A 15,546-nucleotide genomic window follows, 5' to 3' on the forward strand; every position below is an offset into this window, starting at 1 on the left:
TCTTTTTTTCAGTCTTACCCTTTCTCTCTTCCTTCTGTAACTCCTATTATACATGTATACTGCTTGATATTTTCCCAAAAGATTCATTTCTTTTTAGGTCTTTTTTCTTTTCTTTCCTTTTCTTTTCTTTTCTTTTCTTTCCTTTTCTTTTCTTAAAAAATAGTTTCCATTGTTTCTACATCTTCAACCAATACTGCTGTATCTTCTACAGTGCCTACTCTGCCGTTAATCCCATCCAGCTTCCCACTCCTCTCCTTTTGGTGCTCATCATACCCTTCGTCTTCCCGAACCAGATATTGACAGTAGCTGTTTAAGAGCCCCACTGCTCCACCCTGTACATCCCAGCTGTTTAGCCTCCCTGAACTCCAAACTCCATCCCCTTGGCTTGGTGGGGCCACCAGGCTCTCCCTTCCTGCACTGCAGCCTGGAACCCCTCCACACAGGGAGCTGGACCCCCGTTTGTATCTCTTCCATCAGGGCTCACTGTGTTGCACTGTCAGAACATCATTGTTCGATATACTGTGTCCAGTTTTCTATGTGTGTCAGTCCGATTCCTCACTTGTCCTGCGTTACCTCTTTCTTCTTACCCTCTGTCCCATCACCTTTTCTGTTGCATCAAGCAGAAGTAAACAAAAAGGACTGGGCACCGGGGCGGCTCAGTTGGTTAAGTGGCTGACTTCAGCTCAGGTCATGGTCTCGCCATTCCCAAGTTCGAGCCCCGAGTTGAGCTCTGTGCTGACAGCTTGGAGCCTGGAGCCCATTTTGGATTCTGTGTCTCCGCCTCTGCCCCTCCCCCACTTGTGCTCTGTCTCTCTCTCTCTCTCAAAAATAAATAAACATGAAAAAAAAATTTTTTTAAAGAAATAAAAGAAAAGGGCACTCAGTTTGTGTCTTTGCAGTTTGACTGGGCTCTTAAAAGTTTCAGGACTTCTAAGAATTGCCACTATGAATTCTGTGAGTTTCAGAAGTTTGTTAAATTATGTCATACCCCTTTGTTTGTTTGTTGCTTGTGTTGTATGTGTGTGCGTGTGTGTGTGTGTGTGTGTGTGTTTGCCAATTTTACTATTTTTTGCTCATTTCACCAGAAATGTGGGAAGGATATCCTGTTAATATTTTCCACCCACCAGCTTAATTAAGAGGTTTCTCTCCCTTTATTTTTCATTTGCTAAACGCTCACTGTACTGGTGATAATTTTTATTGTTTCTATTTATTACCCTTCCTAAGATGGTGGAATCTCATGGTAGAAGAGCCCTGCTTTAATTGCTCTGTTTTGGTTCTAAGAGGCAGAACTCCTGCAGGCCAGCTCACAGAGGAGGGGCGAGAGGTGCTGGCCTCGGGGAGGACTGTGAAAGGCCAGGGAGCTCTGGGACCGGAAGCCGTGCTCCAGCCTCACAGGAGTAAAGGGCAGCCAGGAAGCCCAGCAGCACCCGGGGCAGCTCTTCCCCGGGGGCCGATGGTCCTCTCTCTGTCCTTCTCCCTCTGCTCACTCATGTTTCTGTTGCCCTATGACTTACTGTGGTCTTGGTTTGGCCCCGACTGTACCTTAGAAGGTTTCATTCCAAGTTCTCAATCTGTTTGTATTTCCTAGTTCAAATTCCAAGGAGAGGAAATCTGATCGGCTGAGCCTACCCTTTCCTTTCACATCCAGACCTGCGGTCCTAAAGGTATAAGCCTCCTCTCGTATTAAGTTCTCCTTGGATCAGGTTCTCTACCTGCTTCAATCCACTGTGCTCAGGAAGGCACTGTTACATGGCACAAAATACGGCCGCCTTGACTGGCTATTTCAGTTCTCTGTTGCCATAGAACAAACCATGACAAAACTAGTGGCTTAAAACAACAGCTTCTTATTTGATACGATTCTGTGGGCTAGCTGTGGTCAGCTGGGTGGTGTTTCTGCTCCATATGGTGTTGGTTTGGTTCAGCTGGGAGGTCAGCTGGGCCTGGAGTAGCCAAGAAGGCTCCACTCACGTGGCTGGCATGTCACCAGGGATGGCTAGAATGGCTGGGTCCCCCTCTTCTTGATCTCTCCCTTTCTCTGCATGGCCTATCGTCATTCAGTAGTCCAGCCCCAGCTTCCTTATATTGCTATGAGATTCCAAGAAAACAAAAGGAGAAGCTGCCAGGCTTCTTAAGACCACTTCCTCCATGTTACTGACCAAAGGAAATCAACTCCAGCCCACATTCAAGGGAGGGGGAAGTGGACTCCGCCTCTTAGTGGATGGAGTAGCATGCCTGGACAGAGATGGAAGGAATTATGGCACCTGCCTTTGGAGATAGTCTACCACAGTGGCAGAACCTGCCAATGACGCATTTTCCCTTAGAAGGGTATAGGATACACTGTGAGGCTTGGCCACACAACCCCATAAAGTCATCAAACCCACCTTCCTGCTGCTCCCACCAGATTGCCAGCCTGCTCCACTGTCATGCAATCTTAGTTTTGTTCTGCCATACAGTATATGGAATTTTATCTCTCTGTAACTTCATTTCTACCCACTGGTTCCAGTAATACCCTCAAAGCAGCACAGAATTATTCTATTCCCTCCTCCTCAACATCCCTTTGTACCTTTGCAAACTATCACTACCTTCTCTTAGACCTCCCTGATTCAGGTCAGACATGCTCAATCTCTGCAGATAATAGGGTGAGATGGCATCTGATCCCCTCCTCACTGGGTCCCTTGGTCTCCTGATGGCTCTGGTTTGTCAGTGTCCTTCATAAGATGGGGTGGCCAGAATTATCCCCATACTTTGGATACGCGGTGCACTGACGGCCCCAGGGTAGGACTCGTCAGTATGGTTTTCTTCATAATCTGAAAATTATCTTACTGTCAATACAGGCCAAAATTACGCTGGATTTTCTAACACCTGTGTCATATCACAGACTCAAATAAAGTTTATTACAACCCCAAGATGTTTTCCAGAAGGATTGCTGCCAAGCCAGCTCTTCCTGTTCCGCACCATCCGCCCTCAAAACCAAGACTAAAAGCTAAGCCCTAGAAGTAATTAGAGATTTGTTCTCTCTAGGAAAATGAGACTTCTGCCAAAAATAAATAGTTAAACCAGACAGTCTTTGCACCTGCTGAGATGTTCATCTTGATTTTGTTTTTACCTGAGGTATAGTACTTACCTTGAAGACTGAAGAATGACATTTGTTTCTTTTCTGAACATTGCTGTGATGGCCCATGGGCAACTCCTTTTCTTTATTGATGTTAATATCCTTTAGTTATTTTATGTACTAGGTGATGTATTATGTTGCCTGTTTTCCTGAAAATCTGTAATTGGCTGGAAGCCATTCCTCTCTTTAGCATGTGAAGACTCTTCAGAATGACTCAGAAAACCAAACTATGGTAGTGCCTGTCATTAGACAGGCTGTACTTTCTGGTCCATTTAAAACACAGTAAAACCTCAGACCTTGGATCCCACTAATGTGGAATTTGTGATCACTCAGCTAACGTTTAATCGTGCAAAAAGTGTGCTTAAAAAATTAACAGTGCGAGGGAAGTGCTTGTGCGTGCTGTTTTTACTAGCGTTTTCGAAGCTTCCGTGTTCGTGGCCCTGGCCCTGCTCATCCCTCAGCATCCCCTTGCTCTCCCCTTCTCTCTCTACACACTAGGCACACTGCCCTTGCTCCCCTCTGGCCCTGGCCCCTTTGCCTGGAACACTCTCTTGACCTCCTGTCTTCTATGCTTAGGTCATGGCTCACTTCCACCATCTGCAGCCTCCAATGGCACCTCCTGAAATCCTCACCCCCCCTCTACCACGTGAGCCACCAGCTCTGTGTCAGGGGAGGTCGTCTCCCACTGTAGGGGGCCAGCTCTCACTGCCAGTGTGAGACTTAGCTTTTTGCATGCTCATTCCCATTATCAGAGGAAGATGTAACCACAGTTGGAACTCAGAAAGCTTTGTAGCACAGAAATCATGCTACTAAGCCGTGGTTAGGCCCCAAAGGCATCACTTGTTGGGAGTCGTAGAGTCACGTGTGGAAGGAAGGCAGCGTCTTCCACAGCCCCTTGGCCTCTGCTGAAATCGTTTCCCGCCCATGTCAAGGCCCAACTTAGACCTCCTCCATTGTGCTGCCTAGGAATGCCTGGGAGCACCCACCCCCCCCCCATCTTTGTTGAGTGACACATAAAATAGTTTCTGAGGTGAAAGACACCCACTCTGAATTTAAATCGCATCTTATATTAAAAATTTTAAATTAAAGTGTGCGTAAACCTTTGAGCACAACCTTTGTGAAGTTGAGAAACAACTGTAAATGTGATGAAATAGCCAAAATATCGGCAGTGGGGAGGGGATCGAGGTGCAAGGATAGTCCTGGACCGACCCACTTTGCTTGCATAATCAGGACACTGCTTCATACAGCTTAAATGTCTCTCTGGATTAAGGCGAAGACTAAGGGTTAGGAGTCTTGCTCCCAGAACCGTTCTTCATACTCTCAGAGGGCCTTTCCACCTGGCCAGCACCTGCAAACCCTTTGGGATGGAGTCAGGGGAGACGGAAGGCAGTCTTCTTGCTGAGAAGAGAGGAATTCACTTGCAATTCACATGTCACTCCCTTCACACATGTGACTGAGCACAGGGGAAGCCAATAGGACAGAAAAAAATCACGAAACGTTTAACATGCATTTATCGTCCCACAGCCGAGCACATGCTGCTATGCTCTGTTGCACCAACTTCAGGTGACTGATGATCAGGGGATCTTTGTTCAAGTGTAAGGTTTATTGAGACGTCAGTAGGAAGAAGGCCTTCCTTAACTCTGACGAATGTGCTACAGCCTTGGCCAGCCACACGGGCCTCTCAAGGGGGGCGTTCGGAGCGCAGTGAGGCAGCTTAGAACCGGGGCCAGGATTTCCGTGGCCCCACCATGGTGTTGTTCGCTCCCTACTCATTCAACAAATACGAATGGAAATCTGTATCTCTGTTCTTGTGTTTAAGCACAGGAAGAAGGAATTGCCTGCACCATTGGTGATACACTGGGGATGTTAGAAATGTAGTGGACGTTACACTTTGCTTGCTTTCAAGTGTCACATGTAATGTGTGGGCTCAACTGTATAGCTTGGGCCCTGTGGTTTAGTTAATCCAAAAAGAAAACAGAACACACAGAGAGAAAGTTGTATGTTTTTAAGTGTAATTTGCTGTGCAGGCTCTGCCTTGGGTAAGCCCCTTCATCCCTCTAAACTCAATGTCCTTGACTACAAAATTGGGAATACTAACAGTAGCTCTCACAGAACTGAGATTGTCACGAGATAGTCTTTGCGAAGGGCTTAATACAGTGCCCGGCATACGTTAGTCACTCTCTTTCCAAGAAATGTTTCCTGATTATGAGCTTGTGTTAGGGTTTTGCAATTTAGATTCTCTGGCAAGAGACAGCCAGAAAAACCCTAGGTCCCTGTGCTGTCATCTCAGAGTGATGCTGAGGGAGGGGACAGGAAAACTCTTGCAGCCTTCTGGGTGATAGGAAAGATAAGGACGCGTGCATGGCAAATTGCTGAGTAAGGGGTCAGCGTGTGGCCGGTGCTAGGTGCTTGCAGGGTGGCAGTCTGTCTTCCTGCTGGGCCTTGGCGCTCTCCAGGTGTCTGCCCCCCTCTCTTTATCCCAGAGTTAGCTTCATGTCTTGGGGGAGCGGAAGGTATCGGTGGAGGTGCCTAGAAGCTGCTTTGTTCCTGAGTGGACAAAGAAGCGGGAAGGAGGCAGCCTAGTCCATGCCATCCAAATGAAGCTTCTCGGGCTGGGGCCGTTAGTCCCAGAACAACCCAGAAGTCAGTGTGGGCCCCAGACATGCTGAGGTCAAACCAGACACTGATAGCTTATGTCTTTATTTGCATTAAATTAAAATTTTTTTGACTACCTTTGTGCCTCCTTCAGACTCCCAAAATGGTATGGGTATCCTCTTTTTTCCTCTTCCATCCACCTGCTTATAATGTGGAAGAAATGTGTCTGCTGACTCCCAGGGAACGGCAGATGGCCATTTTTGCCCCTTCCAGCTCTCAGCCACGTGGCCATTGCACGGATTGGTGGCAGAGGTCGGGGGAGTCTTTGTGGCCACCCTGGTTCACTCATCTCAGAAGGAAGACAATTCTGTTCTTCTCTAATAGACAGTTGGAATAAAAAGCTTTGAAAAAGAATAACGGAAGTGTACAATCCCTATAGTTTTAGCTCTAAGTCTAAATAAAAGCAGTGAATTGTGGTTGTTAATTTTAGATTCAAAAACTATGTAGGACTAACAGATGTGCCTTGAAGTATTTTTAACATATTAAAAGCTAGGGCATCTTTTATGGTCAGACAGAAAGTTTGGTGATTGGCCAAGTGTTGAGTATGGCTGGGGCACTAGCCATGGTGTCTGGGATCTGCCATCATTCCTTTCCCGGCTGCTCCGACCTCTGACCTGATCTCAGGCAGCCGCCGGCAGGGCCAGAAGGAGCACAGTTGCGGCCAGCTCTCCACAAGAGCCGCTGGGATCCAGCCCTGCCCTTAGCTATGTCTTTTAAAGATTATATTCCGAGTCTAAGTAGGAACCTTAAATATTATGACCTAAGGTTGTTATAACTCTTTCAAGATGAAAACCAAATAGAATAACTTTTTAAATTCAAAACAGAATGTGTGAAACCAAATAGAGTTTGAGTTTCTCAACTGGAAACGTTGCAAAGCCAGTTTCGTAGGAGTCTTCAAACCCAGATGCCCTGTGTCAGTGGGCGGCGGTGTTTTAAATAGCCTTTGCTCTTTTGAAGCAACGAGACGTGAACACTGCTACAGCAAACACCATCATCACCTTGTTCAGAATTGTTCTCTGCTCCCGCTGGATGCCACAATCCTGAGATGTGTCAGACATGCGGTTGTGGACGCACAGAACAAAATACAAGTGCTGGGGATAAAACTCAGCAGCTCCCCAGCTCTGGGGGTCCTTTGTGTCTCCCCTGGCTAGGTGTGGAAAGCCTGATCCGTTCAAAGTGTGGTAATGACCTGTCTAAACTTGGGAACCAAGATTCCACCAGATAAAGAATTCGTTATTACCACATCAATTATCCTGTATACCATCTGGGGATTTTTCTATTTAAATGCCCCGTCATCCTGTGGCAGATCTATATATGCTGACATGGAAAGATTGCCAAGACATGATTTTTGGTGAAAAAAAGAAAACTGAAGAATGGCAGGGTTTGCTTGATTTCATTTCTGTAAAAAATACAATACCTATTCATAATATATATATAAATGCAGAGAAAAAGGTGAAGCACATGATTGGGAGGCCACTGTGAGGATTAAAGAGGAGACTTTCACATCTTAGTGTCATTATACTCATTCAACACATTTCTTAAGCCTGTGTTGTATGCCTGGTGCTGTTGTAGGCTTGAGGGGTGAGGGTTCAGCAGCGGATTGAAGACGTGAAAGTCCCAGTTCTCCTGGAACTCACATTTAATGGGAGAGACAGACAGTAAACAAAGCAACACAGAACATGTCATGGAGAAAGCAAGGCAGGGAAGGGGCAAGAAGAGTTGGGGGCAAGAGGTGGCAGTTTTCATTTTGGAAAGGCTGTCAGGGAGTCAAGGCCCGAAGGAGGTGACAGAGCAAACTGTGTGTCCTTCTGGGGCGAGAGCCTTCCCTGCATAGGCAATGTTGAGTGTGCAACCTTGAGGCCGGGCCAGAGAGGACCTGCCGTGTCTGAGGAGCATTTAGGGGCCCAGTGTCACAGTGGCTTAGTGAACAAGGTGGGGTGATGAAGAGGGTGAAGACAGCTCGGGGGCTGTGAGAAAGGACTTTGACTCTCAGTCTGAGTTATACGAGGAGCCACGGGTTGGGGGGTTCATGTTCTGACTGTGTTTAGTTGTATGTCTCTGGCTGTCATGTTGACAGAGGAGAAGCCAGATGGCCAGTTGTCATAAACTCAGAGAGAGGTGATGGTGGTTCAGGCTGCCAGTGGTAGCAATGAGGGTGGTAAGAAGTGCTGAGAACCTGTATATGTGTATATTTTTTGAAGACAGAGATAATGGAGGCTGCCGACAAGTGGGATGAGGGATGAAAGAAAAGGAGACGAGTCAAAATGGTACTAGGGTCTGTGTTCTCAGTCACTGTGAAAACGGAGTTGTCTTACCCTGAGAGGAGCTGGTTATAGAGAGGCTGGTAGGAAGGATATCAGGAACTCAGTTTTGGACACGTGAAGTCTAAGAGGACATGCCAAGGAAGCACTTTGAACATAGACCTACTAATTTTTATTAATAAAAATATTAGAGCAGAAATCGGTGAAATTGACGTCAGGAAATTAAGAGAGAAAATCAATAGAACTAAAAGATGGTTCTTTGAAAAGATCATTAAAATCAGTAAGTCTCTAGCCAGGCTAACTATGAAGGAAGAAAAAAAGAGGACACCAATTACTGATATCAGTAATGGAAGAAGGGATGTCACTACAGATCCCATGGGCATTAAAAGGACAGCAAAGGAATATGACGAACAACACTATTCCCACAAATTTGATAACTTAGATGAAATGAGCCAATTTCTTGAAAGGCACATTTTACCAAAACTCACAAGAAGAAATAGACTATTTGAATAGATTTATCTCTATTCAAGAAGTCAAATAAACAATTAATAACCTTTTAAAATGAAAGCACCGGCTCACATGGGTTCACTGGTGAATTCTATCAAACATTTAAGGAAGAAATTATGCCAGTTTTTTTTTTTTTACAATCTCTTCCAGAAAATAGAGGCAGAGGGAATACTTTTTAATATATTGTACGTGGCCAGCATTTATCCTAATACCAAAACCAGGTAGACATTACCAAAAAAACTACAGATCAATATCTCTTATGAACATAGATGCAGAAATCCTCAAGAAAATATTAAAAAACTGAATCCAGCAATGTATGAAAAGAATTATACACTGTGACCCAGTGAGATTTATACCAGGTATGAAGGTTGGTGCAACGATCGAAAATCAATCAGTGTAATCAGGCTAGAGAGGAAAAATCACATGATCATCTCACTAGATAGCAAGAAGGCATCTGACAAAATCCAGTGCCCATTCATGATAAAAACTCTCAGCAAATTAGAAAGAGAAGAACTTCCTCAACTTGATAAAGAACAAAACACCTTTAACTATCATACTTAATGGTGGGAACACTCAAACGTTTCCCATTAGGCAAACATAGGCAAAGAAATCCCCTGACTCCACTGTTTTTCATCATTGTACTAGAAGTCCAAGCTAATTCAATAAGACAAGAAAGAAAAATAAAAGTTATACATTGGGAAGGAAAAAATATAACTTTGTTCACAGATGACATGATCATCTATGTAGAAATTCCAAAAGAATTGACAAAAAACTCCTGGAACTAATAAACGATTATAGCAAGGTTGCAAGATACAAGGTTAGTGTATAGAAGTCCATCACTTTCCCAGATAACAGCAATGAACAAGGGTAATTTGAAATTAAAAATATAATGCCACTTACATTAGCATCTCCAAAAATAAAATACTGAGGCATAAATCTAACAAAATATGTACAAGATCTACGTAAGGAATACTACAAAACTGATCGAATATATCAAAGAAGAAATGAATAAATGGAGAGACACTTCCTGTTCATGGATTAGAAGACTCAATATTTTCAGGATGTCATTTCTTTCCAAATTGAGCTATAGATTCAACATAATCCCAACCAAAATTCCATCAAGTTATTTTGTAGATATTGACAAATCAATTCTAAAGTTTATATGGAGATGCAGAAGACCCAGAATAGATGACACAGTCTTGAAGGAAAAGAACAAAGAGGAGTGACGCTACCCAAGTTGAGATTTACTCTAAAGTACAGTAACTGGGGCTCCTGGGTGGCTTAGTTGGTTAAGCATCTGACTCTTGATTATGCCTCAGGTCATGGTCTCTGGGTTAATGAGTTCGAGCCCTGCATCGGGCTCTGCATTGACAGTGCAGATCCTGCTTGGGATTCTCTCTCTCATTCCCTCTCTCTCCTTCCCTGGCTCTCACTGTCTCAAAATAAATAATTAAACTTAAAAAAAAAAAAAAAAGCTGTGGTAATCAGGACAGTGTAATATTGGTGAAAGAACAAAGAGATCAATGGAACAGAATAGAGAGCCCAGAAATAGACCCACATAAATTTTAGTCAGCTGATTGTTGACTGAGGGGCAAAGGCAATACAATGGAGCAAAGATACTCATTTAAACAAATGGTGCAGGAACAACTGGACATCCACATGCTAAGAGAAAAAAAAAAAAATCTAGACACAGACCTTACACCCTGCACAAAAATTAACTTCAAGCCAATTGTGGGCCTAAATGGAAAACTATAAAACTTCTGGAAAATAGCATAGGAGAAAACTTAACTTACCTTGGGTATGGTGATGACTTTTTAGGTGTAACACCAACAACATTAGTCATGAAATAAAGAAAGAAAAGAAAGAATTTATAAGCAGGACTCTATCAAAATTAAAAACTTCTGCTCTGCAAGGCAAGTTGAGAACAAGAAGACAAGCCACAAACTTGGAGAAAATATTTGTAAAAGACACACCGGATAAGCAATGGTTACCTAAAACATACAAAGAACTTTTAAAACTCAACAATAAGAAAATGAACAATTAAACAATGGACAAAAGATCTGAGCAGACGCTTCCCCCACAGCAGGCATACAGATGGCAAGTAGGCATGTGGAAAGGCGTTCAACATTATATGTCATTAGAGAACTACAGATTAAAACAAAAATTAGACACTAATGTGTACCTTTTAGAATGACCAAAATCTAAAGTGCTAACAGCACCAAATGCTGGTGAGGATGTGAAACAACAGGAACTCTCATTCACTGCTGGTGGGAACAGAAAGCGGCACGCCATTGTGGAAGACGGGATGCAGTTTCTTACCAAACTCAACATCCTCTTGCTGTATGATATTAGCAGTCATGCTCCTTTCGGTATCTACCAAAATGAATTGAAAACTCAGGTCCACACGAAATCCTGCACATGGATGTTTATAGTAGCTGTATTCATAAGCACCAACACTTGGGTTTAACTGAGATGTCCTTCAGTAGGTGAGTCAATGAATAAACTGTGGTACATCCAGACGATGGAACATTATTTGGCACTAAAAACAACTGCGCTAGTAAGCCGTAAAAGACATAGAGGAAAGTTAATTGCATATCACTAAGTGAAAGAAGCCAATCTTAAAAGGCTACGTACTGTAGAATTCCAACTATATAATATTCTGAAAAAGGCAAAATATTGAGTTAGTGAAAAGATCAGTGGTTGCCAGGCATTAAGGGGAAGGGAGGGATGAATAGGGGGAGCACAGAGGGTTTTTAGGGCAGTGTGACTATGCTGCGTAATGGGGCACATGTCATTGTACACTTGTCCAAACCCACAGAATGTACAACACTAAGAGTGAACCCTCGTGTAAACCATGGACTTTGGGCGATAATGATGTGCAGTGTAGGTCTATAGTTACAATAAATGTACTACTGTGGGGCAGGATGTCAGTAGTGGAGATGTTTACGCCTCATGCGGGGATTGGGGCATACGGGAAATTTCTGTACTTAACTGCTCAGTTTTACTGTGAACCTGAAACTGCTCTAAAAAATAAAGTTAATTAATTTAAGAACAATATTTGGAATTTTAAAGCACAAGTGGAATATCTAGTTACAATCTGTTAACCATAAATGTATGTAGCAATCCTGCACGTGAGGGCAAATAAAGTCTTTAACAAGAAATTATATTTCTGGCACAATATGCTATATTTATGTACAAAGACCTTACTGCTTGTAAAATTTCAGCATATGAGTTCAGTGACTAGTTAAGAATGAATAAAAATGAAGCTCTTCAGTTAAACTAAGCAATGGAGCATGTATTTATAGTTACTAATTAAAGGTCTTTGTAAAGCAGGAAAATCATGAACAGTAAGTGGTAAACAGCAAACCATTCTGTGGATTCCGGCCTCATAGTGGCTTAAGATTACGCTGCAATTTAGTCTCACCAGAGGCTGAGATTTGATTGTAGTCCAGTTGCCTTCCAAGGTAAGTCCTTACCTGTTGCCTCCGCAACTGGCCCCCAGCTTTTGTTGTACAGGAGCACTTTAATGGGATGCACGCTGAGAGGCAGTTAAGGGGAAAAAAAAAAAAAAAAAACAGGAGAAAGACGGGATAGTACCAAGAATCTAAGTATGACAAAGAAAAAGCCAAAGTATGGAGGGATGATAAAGAGAATAACAGAATGAATTTAGAGCCCGAGGAAGGAGACAAAATAGGAGAGAAGGAAAGGTAATAGTATAAGTAGAAACAACTATTAATGGAAGGCAGATTAAATATCAGAGGGGAAAATAGAACAAATGACCAAAGTAGGAATGTTGGAATTTACAGTGGAGTACCACATCATCTCTCCTAACCAGTAATCTTGAAATGGTCGGCTGATATATGGGTAGTTTCACCCCCCAGAGGATATTTGACAACATCCACAGACATTTTGGTTGTCACAGCTGAGGGAGTGCAACTGGTCTAAAGGGGCCAAAAGCCATGGATGCTGCTCACCAGCCCAAGATGCACAAGACAGCCGTCCACGCGTCCACCCGGCCAAAGAATTCTCTGGTCAATATGTCAAGAGTGATGAGGCTGACAAACTCTCCATTGAGCTCTGGAATCAGCTCAGATTCCAGACTCCCAGTGACTGGTGCTTCAGTCCATCCCATTGTGTCTTGACCTATGTGTTAGACTGCGTGTATGTCGAGAGGATGGCCACACCCCACTAAAGAAATTAAGATTTGGCTAAGAAAGTTTATTGAAAGTAAAGAATCCTTTCCTTCCTTCCTCCTTTAAGCAAGTAGTCTGTGAAAACCTGCTGGGTGCCTATCTGCCAAAGCTTGCTTCAAAAGCAAGTCTTTATAATGGAGAACAGACTGGTGGTTGTCAAGGGGCTACGGATGGTGGAGGGATGGGGAAGGGTGTGACCGTAGAGTCCTGGTGCCTGGGAGGTCTCTGTGGCGGCAGGTTAGCTCTGTGTGTTGATTGCAGTGGTGGTTACGTGAATCTCCCCATGGGATGAAGTGACACAGAGCTATACATGTGCATTGCACCAACGTCAGCTGCCCGGTTTGGACCTTGTACTCTAGTTATGTAAGCCATAACCATTGGGGGGAATTTGGGGAAAGGTATATGAGACCTCTCTGTATTATATTTGCATCCTGTGAATTTATACTTACTTCAGAATGAGAAGCTAAAAATAAGGCAAATCTTAAAAGGAAAAAAACCAAGATGGGCCAAACAATTTACAAAAAGATGTAATTCTAACCAGGGCAGACAGCCATGGTCCACACACACAGCATTCTATTCAGATTTATAAAGGGAAAGAACCAAAGAGGCAGCACGGTCTTGGAGTTTGATGTGGAAAATGGGGAAGACAGTCTTGTTTTTTATTACAATTGACCTATTCGGATACAGTGCCAATAGCAGGTAAACATGCCCTCTTGTGGCATCAAAATATTTCTATTTCAGTGGAACACCTGTATTGTCAGACTGCAACAAGAAGTCATGTTAGTCACACCTAACATTTAATTGCATGTCTTGTTACAGGGACAAGCGGATCTTTTGAAATATGCAAAGAACGAGACCTTGGAGAACCTGAAACAAATCCATTATGCTGCTGTTTCATGTGGGCTGAATAAACCAGGCACAGAAAATGCCGACGTTCAGAAGCCGCGTCGGAGCCTGGAAGTCATACCTGAAAAAGCAAATGATGAAACTGGAGATTGAAGGAATTTTCTAGAAACCATTATGGAGTTTATAACTCTAGGACCAATTGTAGTCAAGTGGGACATTTGCTTTGCACTCACTAATGAAAATAATATTTGGGATTTTAAAGCACAACTGGAATAGCTAATTGCAGTCTCTTAAAACTGTGAATGTATGTAGCAATTCTGCGTGTGAAGGCAAATAAACTCTTTAACAAGAAATTATATTCCTGGCCAAAATATGCTATATTTGTATACAAAGACATCGTTAACAGTTCCAGGGTGAACCACAGACTATTCGTTCTAGTTCCGTTGAGAAAAAATGTTTTCCTAACTGAAAACAGTTTCTTAAGATGGAAATGGATTGTATTGTCAAATTAGTATTTATTGGACAGAAACCTAATCTACGCATTTTACTTCTATACGATTGCCAGAGTCTCTGGGTTATAGATGATTTTGGTGGCGTGCCTGCTGAGCCATAATTACTAGGGAGAATGTAAGTGGACAGATGCTCTGAGTCCCCAGGGGCCTTGGAGAGCCGTCGGGTACAAGGACTGCAGCTCCCGGCTGAAGACACACGCTGGGTAGACATACAATGTAAAAGCAGCCAATCTGGAAGCAACACATTGTAAATAGTTTTTCATTGTATGAAGTAGTGTTCACATTAAAACGATGTTTTATGATATTTCTCCAATAGCAGTACATGCACTTAATGAAAGTTTTCACTTTTAAAATTTCTAGTTAAGAATATTCTACTCTTCAGAGGAGCCGATTGTTGAACCAGCTTTGTCAAAAATGAGTTGCTTGTCTGGCTTAGCGGTTTTGCTTCGAGGAAGGTGCTCACGACTTTGCGCAACGACAGCTGACTGATTCTACCAGGAACCGAGATGCCGCTTTGTGCTTTGAATTCGCACTGGAGTGACGGGTGCCTCCAGACCGTGCAGGGGGTCCGTCAGAGGCAGTTAGAGGGGCTGGGGCACGTGTAGCTGTCCTCGGCCAGCTGGGATTTTAATCCAAGGCTTTATTTTCTAAATCGGTGAAACTTTGTGCTAGTTTTGAAAACATACCAGACACTGCAGCCTAATTACTGCTTCTCCCAAACCAAACCTGCTTTCAGATTTTGGAAGAGTAAAAGCTCTAAATCCTCAGCAACCCTCCTTGATTTGTCCGTTTTCTTTTCAGTGGTTCAGGTCTGCAAGCCAGATAAATATGCGTAATCTGCTATTTCCTCCCACTTAGGAAGACGCTCAGGCTGATGTATTTAATTTATTTCTGCCCAGACTCCTAAATATCCTCTTAAAAAACAGTTTCTCTGCTCAGTTCTTGTCATTTGCATTCCAAAGAGTGTGCTTAAGTGAAGGTATGCGTCTTCGCTGGCTCTCGGCACCGTGTAATTCCAGTTAGAAAATTAAACCTATCTGTCATTTGAATGATTGCGCGGTTCCCGGCGCACCCCGGCGAACGCCCGGCGGGTAGGTAGCTTCAGTTCTCTGCTCGGAAATGAACTCCACACAGAAAAAAAAGCAGGGGTGGGGGGGTGGGGGGTGGGGGGGAGACTAGCAACGAATTAAAAGTAGCTTTATAGAGTGAGAAATAAAATGATGTATAATTTAGACCATTGTTAATAATCCTCGAACTCAGCTGGCAAGTAAGTAGCAATATTCAACTTCACGGTGAAATCCAAAAATAATAAAAAAATGACTTTTCACAATAGAATGAGATTGAAAGCAGTGCTACATTTACAGCCGTGGCAGGCATCAGTGGAGGTGTGGCTTGAATGACTCGGAGAGCAAGGCCCCTGTGATTTGCTGTAGGTCACACAGGTGTGGAATGGGCAACTT

At 43.3% G+C, this 15,546-nt stretch overlaps 1 protein-coding gene across 3 annotated transcripts in view; it reads left to right on the forward strand.

Moving 5' to 3' along the window:
* Positions 1–13,930, forward strand: part of PLCL2 (phospholipase C like 2) — a 194,259-nt gene extending 180,329 nt beyond the window's left edge. For 2 of the 3 annotated variants that reach the window (XM_007087351.2, XM_042998656.1), the window contains exon 6: positions 13,548–13,930. In XM_007087351.2, coding sequence (XP_007087413.2) covers positions 13,548–13,727 — 180 coding nt within the window. In that variant the 3' untranslated portion in view covers positions 13,728–13,930. Of the gene's footprint in view, positions 1–1,588; positions 8,638–13,547 lie in introns of those variants that run through there. The other variant, XM_042998654.1, reaches the window with a different exon arrangement.
* The last annotated feature ends 1,616 nt before the right edge of the window (positions 13,931–15,546 follow it).

The sequence above is a fragment of the Panthera tigris genome, chromosome C2 (assembly GCF_018350195.1).
Source record: "Panthera tigris isolate Pti1 chromosome C2, P.tigris_Pti1_mat1.1, whole genome shotgun sequence".
Lineage (NCBI taxonomy): Eukaryota > Metazoa > Chordata > Mammalia > Carnivora > Felidae > Panthera > Panthera tigris.